Genomic DNA, 14105 nt, shown 5'->3' with positions numbered 1-14105 from the left:
CAATCATGCATGAAACAACAGATTTCCTATGGTAAATATGTTTATTTACTTACTTATTTACTGTGGATTTTTAGGACAGATGCAAAGTTGTCGTTATTTTATAGTGTATTTTACTGTTGAAGTCACTTTGTATCAGTGGTGAACAAGTAGAATATAAGGAATAAAATCATCATGTTCACATTTTTAGTAGGTCAGAAAATAAATGTATCTCAAACTGTCTCTTTCAAAGGAATATTTTAGGGAATTTGGGAAAACACAGTAAGTCCTCAATAGAATAAATTGCATATTCAAATTACTTAGCTTTTTATTTACTAATTTTTATATCAAATCCCTTGTGGTAATTATATTAAAAATAGTTTTATTTTAGATCATAATTTAGGTTTTTGGGTTTTGTTTTCCTCGTTTCTCGCTAGAACAATGATAGTTCTGTAAAATGCTAATTTTTAAAAGTAGTATTCATTCACAGAGGCATTTCTTGACATGCTGGCCTTTCAAGGATTACAGCAGAGCAAGTAGTTCTGGTAACTTTTCTGTAACGTGTAACGTGGGCATGTTCTGTAAAACTAGTGTGTTCTATAAAATTAGTGTTTAGAATAAAACACTAAAATTTTTTTTTTTTTTTTTTTTTTTGTGAGAGGAGGGGGTTTATCAGCAGATGTCAAATAGCTAACTGAAATTATGGATCCTCTGACTGAGAACAGGCTCTCTAAGGTGGCTTGGCCCCATCAGTCCCTAACCAGAACCCAGGCCACCAGCAGGGGTGCAGGTGTCAGCAGCTGCTCCTGTCACAGGCAGAATGGGGTGCTCAGCAGTGTTTAACTGACAGTGTCACAAGGCCTTTAGCAAGAGTGGACTGAGTGATTTATCACAATTCAGCTTATGAGTTGCATAGTTCAATCATCTATCTTCATAAAATGCTGGTGACAGCCTCTACTGTGCATCAGAATGTTGCTAACCCAAGTATGATGCAAAGATGATATGTTTTCATGATTTATTGCCTGTGGGTCCTGTAATTAGTAATTATGCATATGACAGACCACCTAATGCATAAAATGCAGCAGAAAACCTGCAATGAAAAATTATAATAGCAGTGCAGATCAAGTTCTTATTGAAAAGAAACTTTATGGTAAGGAGGGAGATGAAATTTTCTGACCCCAAAAAAACATATTTGCATTAGGAATTTTTAATAAAACTGCAGAAAAGGAAAAAAAATCTACTAGATTTTAACCTCTCTATTTTCCATTGTGGTCTCACTTCTTATTTAAAAACTAATGGAATTATTAACAGGGGAGTGGACAGAAAATAAAAATTGGAAAAGACACCATAATTAAATATAATTCATGAAGTGTCACCTTATTTCTAAGTATCACAGACAGAATAAACTATTAATTTCCTAATCTTTTCAGATCAGTCAAAATTTCTGGTAAAATTGATTTCTTCCTTTGCCTACTAGAACAAAGACAAAATTAAACAAATGTAAATACATTAGTGAAGTAAAAAGCAATAATAAAGTGGTTATTACAATTGTGTGGTCAGCAAAGAGCTTAAAAAGCTTTTGAAGTGTGTGTTGGTACAGTAAGAAAACTGTTGAACTGTTAGAATCAATCATTTTTCCCCTTAACAGAATGCCTGAAGGAAAAAGAAACAAAAAAACCCAAAATTGCAGTCTATGTACAACCTTCATACTTGAGTTAGAATCTTTGGCTTTAGTGCCTTCTTTAGAAATTTTAAAGAAATAAATTCTATAAAAATTCTATAAAAACTTACCTACTCTACAAACTGCTGGTCCTTCTATTCACACAAAGATTGATGCAGATGCAGGAGTGGAGCTGCATTTCAGGGCAGAAGTTTGTTCTAACTTACTTGATGCTCAGGAGTTATTAATTTAGCTTGATTCCCTCACTGTCAGAACAGATTCAGTAATTATGAGTGGGTACAGTATATGTAACCTGAGTTGGAAGCAATATTTTTATCATGAAATCTAGTAGTAATGGTGACCAGGAAAAGTGAGTGCCTCTCCATTATAAGGATTTTGATTGTTACAGCCTGGTAGGTATGAAGGATACTGCAGCTCATCTAATCCAGCTCCATGAAAACTTGGGGTTTTCTGTATGTTAGCCTAAATTCTCGTCTGGTACAGATAACTGGAAGTTCAGGACTTCAGCAGAGGCATTTTTAATTAGCTCACCATTGTGATTTCCTCATCAGTGGCATTAACCCCAGCTGAACTCCCTGTACCAAAAGGAAAAAAAAGGTATTTGTTTGGCTCTAACTCTTATTATTTCTGAGACATGTGATTTTATAGTTGTAATGATAACATCACAGTTTGAGATCTCTCAATCCCTCTGATCCTGACAAGCAGATACTTGTATTATGTGCATGTGGGTATGCATCAGTGTGTTTCTCCCATGTTAGCTTTCCCAGGGTCCTATGAATTATATTTACAGGGCTGCTCTGTTCCTGGCTCTCCTCTCTTACAGCCAGTGGATTCATTCTGCATTTCAAAGGTAGCTCCTCTAGGACCCAGCGCTGTAGCTGCTTAGCTCTGCTCTCATTGCTGTGCTGAAAGATCCACTGCTCTGTGGCTGTGTTTGAAAGAACTGCCTTTTCTCTCTTACTGGGTGTGAAGTCATTCCTCATTTTCCACAAGTCTGGGGAAACTCCACTGACATTCACAGTTCATCTAATGCTATATTAAGGAGCAGCAAAATAGGGCACTGTTTATTTGAAGAATTGATGGTCTGATACCTTTTCAAAAGTGTGAGGTTGTAATTTAAACAATGTATTCCTCTTTGACAACCCCTAGTGAAAAATGTGTGTGAGAAGGAATGCTGCCATATCAAACTTACAGGGAAGCAGAGGAGCTGGAGGCATTTTCAACTTTCTTCACTTCTTAGAACTTCTTTTATGCTGAAAGGCTGCTTTTATTAGATACTTTCTCATACATGAACACAGGAAATACACTCTTAAAACCTAGGACAGAATAATGGACAGAGTCAGAGTACAGGCTATCTTGGCACTGAGATCTAGCTTGCATTTCTAACAGCAGTCTGTGAAAGGCAATATTCAGTAAAATGTAAAGCAGTCATGCAATGCTAGCACTTTAAATTGTTTTTTATGGTTTTCTTGGAAAACCACTCCCTAAGATCCAAATACTTTTTTTGTGTCTGCCTTTGAGACAGAATATATTTCATGTTTACCTGCTACTGTGCTCTTTACAAAGAAGACAGAATGTATAATAACAATATTGTCCTGTACAGACAGGACAAGAGGACATAGCCTCAAGCTGTGCCAGGGGAGGTTCAGACTGGATGTTAGGAAGAATGTTTCCACTGAAACTCTGTTTAAACATTGGAACAGGCTGCCCAGGGAGATGGTGGCATCATCATCTCTGGAAGTGTTCACTAAACAAATGTTAATGGTACTTAGTGCTGTGGTTTAATTGCTATGATGCTGCTCAGTCAAGGGCTGAACTCAGTGATCTTGGACGTCTTTACCAGTTTTAGTGATTCTATTATTCTATTAAAAAAATAACTTTAGTTGAGAAAGTGGATAATTTGAAATTATCATTATTTAAGACTTTATTGTTGTTCGTTAATGAGAGAAACAACTGCTCACTTTGAAAATTTAAGGAGGTTTATTAAGCCTTAACAAAAATACAACAAAGGACTACATAAGGAGAAAGCTGCAGCGCTGGGAACTGCCCCTCATGGATACCACATGGTCGGTTCATCTTCAACATGGATGTTCAGACTTTTATACCCCTGGGGTTGCATCAGCCAGCCCTGGCTCTTCCCAGAGTCCGTCAGTCAGCTCTTCTGTGCCATTTATCAGTGGAGACTGCTTTCTTGTAACTTGATTGGAGATCAGGTGTTATCATGCTGCACCCCCTAAGCACCAAGCTTTTCCATTCCCAACTGCCCCAGGTCAGGGACACATGTGCTGCCTTCTCTCTACCTGTCCCAGACAACCCAGGCTGTCTGATGGCAACAATACAGGGGGGAAAAAGGGAACTATGGGGAGAACAGAGGACATCTAAACTACAATAACATAACTATGCATCACTAAAGCTTTTCTTAATATTTACACAATATTCATCCCTTAATTGTAGCAGCCAATCATTTAGTTATCCATCTATAACAGCTAAGAACTTTATTGTTTATTTTTCTTTGTCAGCTTTCTGGTTTTGAAGATACACCTACTTAACACAACAGAAATAGGGATCTGGGACAGCAAATACACACAAATTATGGAGAAAATATTTTCTTCTTGGAGCAAGGAGCATCTTGGACTTTTCCCTTGCAGAGTGCTACGGCAGGGTTTTATCACTTTTTCCTTAGGGATCCTGATAGAAGAGAACAGGCTGTTTTCCTTTTGAATCAAGATCCCAATGTCCAAAGCAAATGCTTTCCACATTTTAGACCTGGCTCAGTCTTCAGTAGCAAGCAGTGCAGCACAATAGGAGTGAGCAACAGAGCAGAACAGTTCATGCTGAGACCTCAAAGTCCCTGCAAAGTCATTTGCACATGAGTTGAAGTTTGGGCTTCGTTTCATCTGAAGAAAATACAGCCCTCAGGCATAGAGACTTAAACTAATACAAAAAAAGTCCAGTACGAGGGGACAAGTGCAAGCTTTGCTCTATACACACACTTCAGCAACAAACTAAACCACAATTCAGTTTGCATGTAAACCTTTACCTCCACCTTTATCGGACCCTGGTTCATGCACAAAACTGTCTTCTGCTGTGCAGAGTTCTCTGCATTTGTTTTTGGCTGCAGAACTGGTCTGCAGCAAGGTTAAGTCCAGCCTCAATGTGTGACTAACAGGATTCCAACCACTCTACGGAAAGTCATTCAAATAAAATCAGTTTTCATATGTTTGGTTCTGGCAGTGGAGTATTCCAGGTTAAAAAAAAAGGCTTTAAATAAAAAATTGTTTAATGTAGCTTGAGTTGAATTACAAAGAGATCATGAACAAACACTAATAAATTGGCTGTTGGTATTTGCTAGATAATGCCAACATTTATTAATTTCTTCTGGTGGGAGCAGTGGCTTTGATTTTCTACAGTTTATGCCTCTGGAATAGAGGCAGAGGTATGAGCAAATCCTTGTAAAAAGTGCTATATTTAATTGAGAAGAAAAAAATTGCAATGTTTCTCCTATTTGCTGTGAGGGACCTATGTACAATGAAGATAAAACTGTAAACAGAATTTTTGTATAATAGTATTAAGTTACAAAAGAGGGCTGCTATGCAAACTTCCTTTCAAAAACTCTGGAGCCTAGAGCTTCCTGTATCTTCTAAGCAGGAGCACAATGAAAGTGTTGCAGGTGCTGATTTGAAAGTATTGCCAAATGAGCAACATAAAAGCTGGTTTTGTGTACCACAAGTTAAGTGAGAAAGCTCAGTCACCTCTTCTCCCATCATATACTTCAAACTCTCAGTCATGCATTGATGACCACAAAACATGCATTGAAAAAACTGTTTGGATATCTGAGACATATTTAGTCTTCACTTTGCCAGAGTACTTTAAGATGTGCACAGCTTTTATACCCTTGAGTAATCTCCTACAAAAAATGTTTTTTAAATATTCTTGTTGATTCAGAGCCCAGGCTGGTAAGCTTGTCTCAAGCATTTAAAATATCAAAACAATGTTACACTTGATTTTAGCTGTTGGTCAGGCAATGTCAATTTCCTTTTAGTTCAATGGAGTTTTTTCTGCTTTTTCTGTACCCGCTTTTTTCTTACCAACAAAACCCTCTGCACAGAATTCTGTTCTGTTTGCAATTTAAGTATGCTGCTTACACCAAAGTGAAAGTCTTTAAGTTGGAACTAGTGAAAAAAATCTAGGGAAATTCCACTAGTCTATGTTTCGGAATCTTCCCTGCATACTTCAGTACTGTGAAATTAAAAGTTACAGATTCACTTTCTTCCCCTGTCTGGAATATCTACTTATTTTATTTTTTTACATTGTTTAGCCAGCATGAATGTGCCAAAGATAAGGACTTTCTCTGTCATGGTTTTGTAGGCATCTGGACTTGATTTGTCCAAAGATAAGACAAAATACTGATGTTTAGTTGCTCTGTTCTTTTCAAATTTAGCCCTTCAAATAATAAATATACAATAAATATAAATTGTAATGATACAAAAGGGTCTCAAATTCAGAAAGGCCTTCTCAAATAAAGTTTAACAAAGTATGACAGAATAGCCACAAAACAAGTACCTTACTTAAAGTTTCATAAGATGGAAAGTACTGGTTAGGTCACTTATCAAAATGTTAAGATGCTTAGTGTATAAAAATAATGATTCAGTGCAGTATGGTATCTAGCAGATGATGATTAAAATTATTAAATGAAGTTAAAGATTTATAAGTATAATGATGTTTCTAAGATGGTTTACTTCTTATAATTCACAAGGGAAAAAAGAAAACAATTTTCCAGAAAAAAAATCTGGAGGTTTCTTTTATAAATTGGGTATGTGGGATAAAGCGGAGTTACATTGCCAGATTTGATTACAATTATTGACATTTCTTGACTCCTAATAATAGATCATATTTTGCATTAGTATGTTCCTAGTTTTAAGTAAAGAAAGTTGTTTTTATTCTAGGTGCTCTTAGATGTAGGTAAATGTCTTCAGGTCTCAATGATGATGATTGTCTGGGTATGGGGGACGATGTTGTAAGGTAATTATAGTGTTGCCAGGTAAAAGGCAGATAAAGCTAGATGGTGATCTGCAAATAGTTTTGGGGAGTTTAGAACAGTTGTGCTAAATAATAAGTAAAACGCTAAGTTAGCATTTTTATATATATTTTTATAATACACTAAATTTTATTAGTGATGGTCACTCATGGATAATGTGTGACCATTGCCTATTTCTTGGTAAAGATTAATCCAGGAACCCTTCATGGGGTTGATTGCCATTGAGCATTTGTCTTATGCAATTCCAGGGCAAAGCTTGCATTTTGAGAACCAACATTTCCTGATGTGATATTGACCGGAATAGAAGAAGAGGGCAGTGGCAAATTTGTGTTTGATCTCTAACAGCATTCTTTCTGTAAGCTAAGCTGAAACACATATCAATATTCTAATTTCCAATTGTATGTATTTTCATGTCTATGGCAAAATTTAACAATTTAATTTTAGTTTTTTAATGAGAATAAAGTGTGCGTGAAGAACAGAAGAGAGAGAAGAGAAAAATCCTGTGCTTGAAAAACTAAAATTGTTTCAGAAATTGTACAAGATTCTGCAAGAGTCTAAATTTAGAATTTGTAAATGTCATTCAAGTGCAAACATTATTTTATCTGGTTTTTATTACTATTCAGTAAGAGAACAAAAAAAATCTTTATGAATTTGACCATTATTTGCCACATTTATGGTTCATTCCATTAAAATCACTAGTAGCCAAGCCTTTTATAAGAATATGTTTGAATATTATAAAGACTCTGCAGCATTGTAGATTTATGTATTTGTTGTATTTTCTTTTTCCTGCACAGCAGTATTAACTGTGGAAACAAGAAAATTACCTGCCCTTTTCAAAATGAGTCCTATACATACAAGGCTAGAGATGCATATAAAGCTGAATTCTCATTTTTTCTTCTCTGGATAATGTTATGTTTAACTTACAGAGCAAAAACAGTATAAATTAGATATCACCAAGAGGCAAAATTGGAACATTTTTCCAACTACTCACCTTAAAAAAGGACTCTGAGCTTAAACATGAGGACAAAATTTAACATAGCTGTTTTGTTTCTGTTGGAGAACAAGGTTTTCTATCATCAAAATACCTTCAAGGACTGCATTTCACTGTCTTATATTACTGCTCATCGGGTTAGCCAAAAAATGAATAAAAATTAAAATAAAAACATATTTTCTGAATCAAAAGTCCTAAAACAAATTATATACTTAGGTAGCTTATTGAAGAAACTATCTAAAATATTGTTTTTGGAGGAGCTGTGATTTTGCTTTTCCGATTTAAAATTACAATTAACTAAATACAAAAAAAGCACAGATCATGTAATTGCATCTGGTGATTATATTTTATCTTTTTCTGATTGAATATTCATGGCCTATACTGCTGTATATTTGAACACAGCTGAATGTTTCAAACCAAACATTGTTGGCTTTTTTTCTTATAGTCAGAAATACTAGTGCACAGTTGTACTGAGTTGGTGAGGGATTAGCCAGGAATAACAATTACACCACTATCCTGAAAAGTGGTTCTGTCTGGCTAAAGTGAAAGCAATAAAAAACCTTTCCCTTTGCCTTCAGGCTGAGGATGAGGGCTTCATCTCCTAGTAGAATATGCAAGAAATTACAATACAAAATATTTTATACAGCAGTGGGAACTAACAACCCATATGCAGCTGCATAGCCTTGCATTGCTCCAGTGCTTCATGGAGATAATGATGATATTCTTTCCTTGTTTTCTTCTTTACATTTGAACTAAATTTTGGGTTACAGTCCTATATCAAAATTAATACAGAGTTCTGTTCTGATGTGGCAGATGTTATGGTGTTAACTTCAGAAGAATTTTGCCCAGGTACATCAGTAGACTGTATAAGCTAGCACTCATTGGTAGTCACTGCATGGGTCAGTACCTTTGAAAGGAAGATTTGATCATACAAGGTTATCCATAGAAGAATTTGAAACTTTTGCTACTGTAGTTTTCCCTGAGGCAAAACTCAACCAGATGTTATCTTTCTGAATTCTCTATTAAACCCCTGTACTTTTTTAGTATTCGTTAATCTAGTTCTTCTTCCATGTCTGTAATAAGCAAAACATCTGTTTCTTCTTGTTCAATAAAAGTGCCTAACTCAAGAGTCCTACTTTTTAAATAATGTCATTTAAATAGAAAACCTACAAAGAGAGAATGCATTTCATTAAGATATTTAATCTGCATATGAAACCATCTTTTCCAGAACTCAGGAGGGAATTTGTGGTGGCAGCAATATGCAATTCTTTTTTTTTTTTTTCTCAACTTGCATACTAAAAAAAGAGTAAGAAGAAAAGGAATGCAAATAAATATATGTATCAGCTCAGATGAGGAAATTAAACTGCAATGAGAAGCCATCATTGTGCATTTGGGATGTAGGTCATCATAAACTTTCCAGCTAAAAATTCTTTTATTGTAAGGAGACATGATCTCCTCTTATTAATGAGTCCCGGTTTACAGAAAGATCTCAGCAAGCAAAAATAATCCTTATATAGATGAGGCTTGTAATAAAATATTACAATAGAAACAGGTCATGCAGCTATACAAACGTATGCCCTATTTTATATATATATATATATATATATATATATATATATATATATATATATATATATATATATATATATAATACATCCTATATCCCAATAATAATTTAAGTTCCTGACACAAATCATTGTGCCATTTATAAAGGAGGGTTAACACTCCTGCTGCTAATACACATAAATAAAAAAATCAGATCAAATCAGTAGTAGAGATAAAAGATGCTTTTAGTGTTTTGACTGGGGAGCAAAATTCTGTAAAGAAAATAATATTTGCTGAGTAGTAATGAGCAATCCTCATTAGCATTCATCAGTTAACTCTGCAGGAAAAAAATGTACCAGTAAGTTTTCTAAGCAAACATAAATTTGTACAAGAATTTTTGAGACAACTTTGAGCCAGAACAGTTGGGAATATTACTGTCATACTGCAAAGCTCCATGAGGATGGGTAATACCTTTAGCTAAGTAAACAGCCTTTATTTATGATTATTTTGTATCAATACACTGAAGAGTTCATAAAGCAGAAACAGTGTCATCTTTCAGGGACTGACAGGAATGATGCTAACTTGTAAGGGCAGATATTTTTAATTCAGTCAAAACAGCAATGCTTTTCCAATCATGCCTCTAGCAAGCAGCTTACAGACAGCAGTGTGTTCCCTTGCTAAATCTTGCTAAATGCTGTGCACACAGAGAGAATGCATGAAATCACTTTTGCTCTTAACCTGCAGCTCTCCTCATGCTCTCATTTCCTGATCCGCTCAGGAGAACCACCTGCTCTGCTCATCCACCTTCCCTCCACCTGCTTTTTGCCTTGAGTCATTGTAATGTTCAGTTTCTCAGCGTGCTGCTGGTGAGCTTGGGGGGGTTTTCCCTTCACTGCACATGGAGACAGCACAGTACATACACAAAATACAAAAGTACAGATTAAAATAACTGACATATTTTGCATCTCATGCCCTATTTAACTTAAAAAGCTTTTCTCATTAGTACTTTCAGTTCATTCTTTTATGAAGGAGTATCCTCAAGAGGTGAGGATGGTGAGCTTAGCTTTATTATATGAAATACAGTGAATTTCCAATTTCATAGCACAGTCATCTGTCTCTAGCTCCATCAGTTGTCATGGTGGGTTCTCTCACTCCCACTCCTCAACAGGGCAAGGACTGAGAATTTCATGGAGTGAGATAAAGACAGGGAGATCATGTACCAATTACAGTCACAAGCAAAACAGACTTAGCTTGTGAAAATTAATTTAATTCATTGCCAATTAAAATAGATATAGGTAGTGAGAAGCAAAGCCAATCATTAAAACAACGCCTTTCTTCCTCCTTCTTCTTAAAGCTCAACTTCCTCAGTCAGAACTCTTCTACATCCTCTTCCTGAGCAGCACAGGAGGGGATGCAGGGGTAAGACCAGGACTCTGCTGCTCCTGCTCTCTTGAGCTGTTGCTCTGCTCTGGTGGCCAGGGCCCCTCCCTTCCCTGCTCCCGCTCTCCCTTGGAGCTGGCAGGGCCGTTTCTGTCCTGTTTTCCCTCACCTCTCCCTGCCTGGGGCTGAGGGGCTTGGCTGTGCTCAGCTGTGCACCTTCTTGTCCCATATACTGCTGTGTCTTGGTTTCTGCAATGTCCTCCTTTCCAGAGAGTGTTTTAGATATACCTCCCTTTGTGATGAACAGCTCATGCCACTGCTTTTGTGCCCCGTGTTTTAATAGCCAACTCTTCATTTTTGTCCAGGAGTCTCTAGTTGTTGTTACTCAGTTCAAGATAATACTAAATACCTCGATAAAAATATAACATAGATTTTTTTAATATTAGGTCATCTCAGGCTGGAAAATTGGGTTTTAAGTATGTTCTGATAAGCTTCAGTTGTAGTAGCACATGCTGTAATAAATTTGAAGTCCATAAATAATTGTGTATTTTTCTTTCTTTGTTTATTATCAGTAAAGAATAATTTTATCTATGTTATAATTATATGTTTTTCAGTTTCTTCTTTTTCAGGCCTAATGAAAATAGAGAAAAAGCTTACAAACAAAGAAAAATTCCCTCATATTTGGTACATTAGGTCTTTCTTCTGTTCTTACTTTAGATTGAATTAGCTTACAAGCTTCAGTAGTAACATTTCTAACTGATACATTTTCAAGAGGCTTCTGCCACTTTTATTCATAATAATGAATTTTCTGAGAATATGAGAACAGCCCCCTATTTTATTTCACAACTTGATTTCATATTTTAAACAAAGATGCAAAAACACTAGGGGAAAAAATATTCATCCAATGTTTGGGTATATCTCTTTGCTGTGAGTATTGTTCTTTGTTCATGGAAGGTAACATTCTTTTAAATATTTTGAGAAGTTATGTTGCATTATACTTCTGCTGACATTTTGCTTTCCACTTACTTTTAGAAACAGCTTATTACATTGCATTGTGCTTCATTTTGGCAAATGACATTTTGCTAAGGTGACTTTATCTAGGTGGAGAAAATATTGCTTGTAAGAGATGCCAAAACTTGCAGTTTGCTTTTACTACAGCATTTGCTAGTCATTTGCTGACCCAGCATAACCTGTCTGCACGGAAATGAGTAGAACAAACCAGCACCCTTTGGCAGTTCTTAATGTGCCAGGCAAACTGGCTTTCTGCCAGCTGCTGGAGACAACATTAGAAGTATGCAACTTCTGTAGGTTTTAAAAGATCTGAATGAATTAACAATTCAATCTCCTTTACTGCTGCCAGTATTTGGAGGATGGTGCTCCTGTAAGATTGTGGGGTTTTCAGACATTTGCTGGTTTTGAAGTTCCTCTGTGATAGTATCTTCCTCTGTCTTCCTCTTCTCTGAGTAGCCCTACATCCCAATTAGCTGTGAATTCACTACCTACATGAGCCTTTTCCCCTCCTATTTTTACTTTCCTTTTTCTTGGAAATATCTGTAACAATATCTGCCTAACATGAGCATAATGTGCCCTTTGGCACTCTTACTCACGATAGTTAATGGATGAATCAATATCTTTTCCTTCTGAGCTTAATCATAGAATCAATTAAGACATATTCTTTATTAGTAAAATGCAGAATATGGCCTTTTGATAGGAAAGGTGAGTGATAACATCTGTAGTTAGATTCTGTTATGCCCGTGAACCTGGACACTTCAGTAGTTCCAAGACTTATATTTATGATATAATGTGGATTTCTTTGTAATTGTTACTTTAATAACAATACCTCATTATCCCACTAAAATGATTTCATTTCTGCAGTAACCTTTATTAAACCTTATATAATGAGCCTGTGAAAAAGACACACAAAACACTTAGAGATAGTTAATATTGGAGTAAGTAAAATGTTGCAATGTTTTTTTTGTTCTTCATAGGCTCTGGTCTCAATGATGGGCAGTGGCATGAAGTTCGATTCCTGGCTAAGGAAAATTTTGCTGTCCTCACCATTGATGGCGATGAAGCTTCAGCTGTTCGAACTAACAGTCCTCTACAAGTCAAGACGGGAGAAAAATATTTCTTTGGAGGTAAAAAAATATCAAATACATTCCTAAAGTGCAGTTGTCTTTTAATGTATATAACAGGTGAAGTTGAGTTCAGGATGTAATTCATTTATGTGTATCTTATTATGGGGTAAAAGCCTAGGTGTACAATACTAAACTTAATTTCACTTCCAATCTAACTTGGAATAATTTCTCAGATCTCTGAACATTTCAGAGAAAGGAGACTCGATAGTTTAAACAAAAGGCATCAAGCGGAGAAATAAATTTTTTAAGTTTGACATCCTGAAGAGAAAAAAAGAGAAATCATTGTTCAGGACAGGCCCTGATATTTTTGCTTGTTTTTAAGCTCTAACATGACTGTGGATAGTTGAGAAGCTCTCATAGGTTGAAGCCTCAGACTGTTCAGTATTTTTGTTTGTTGACAGTCCATACGCTAAAAAAGGAATGCCTTTGATATTTATTGTGGTTGGTCTTCTGTGTTAGCATTATGAAAATCAAAAAAGGCCATCAGAACTCTTTGAGTTTTTTAAACTGACATTTAAATTTCTATATTAAAAAGTGTCTTTGTGTGTTAAAAATATTTTTGATCCAAAAAAAATGCAGGTTGTACTTTTAAAGTGTGCCACACATTTGAGGTGGAACACGAATTTTTCAGACAGAGAACATAAATTTTAAAAGCAGACTTTATCAGTGTTAAGAATTGATTTCTTTAAAACTTACAAGGTGCATGTCTAATAAAAATAAAATAAAAATGTGATACTATAAATAGTCATAACATTACCCAAGGAATGGAAAATTTAGTGTTACATGAAGTACTCTAAATAGAAAGGGAAAACAGTAATTTCAAGGTTGTTTGCATTTCATTGTTATCAAATTAAAGGTCTGTCACAAGAGTTAAACTTCCTGTTGCTCTAACATGCCTATTTTCCAATATCCATAATTCAGCTAATACTCTATTTTAGCCTGTTGCCTCAAATAACAGTTCTAGTATAGCCAGTTTCCACATGCTAAAGTGTGAAAAATATTTTGTTGTCAAAACATAGTATGTTCAATTTGTCAGAACAATCTGTGACATTCTGATTAAATGAAGTTATTAAGCACACATAGGAGACAATAAGAAAAGCTGTACATAATGCATCAAGTGTTAAATTCTGTAAATTTTGATAGGTAAAATCCCCAGATCACTATTACATTTCTGGAGAGAGATTGACTGATTTCCTCTGAAATGTCTTTTACCTCTGTTTCTCTGTCTTTGAGGGACAGATTGACAAGTTTCTCCAGGTAGCTTTTATGCCCTTTCTTGGTAAAAAGGCAGGTTGATTTGTTGTCATTTCAGGTGACTATGAAATTTGCTTGATTTGTCATTGCTGACCTGCACTT

At 35.5% G+C, this 14105-nt stretch overlaps 1 protein-coding gene across 1 annotated transcript in view; it reads left to right on the top strand.

Moving 5' to 3' along the window:
* Positions 1-14105, top strand: part of CNTNAP2 (contactin associated protein 2) — a 1033176-nt gene that overhangs the window by 556066 nt on the left and 463005 nt on the right. The window contains exon 9 of the mRNA XM_066557113.1: positions 12600-12749. Coding sequence (XP_066413210.1) covers positions 12600-12749 — 150 coding nt within the window. The remainder of the gene's footprint in view (positions 1-12599; positions 12750-14105) is intronic.

The sequence above is a fragment of the Molothrus aeneus genome, chromosome 1, assembly GCF_037042795.1.
Source record: "Molothrus aeneus isolate 106 chromosome 1, BPBGC_Maene_1.0, whole genome shotgun sequence".
Classification (NCBI taxonomy): Eukaryota; Metazoa; Chordata; class Aves; order Passeriformes; family Icteridae; genus Molothrus; species Molothrus aeneus.
This window is presented reverse-complemented; position numbering and strand designations above follow the sequence as displayed.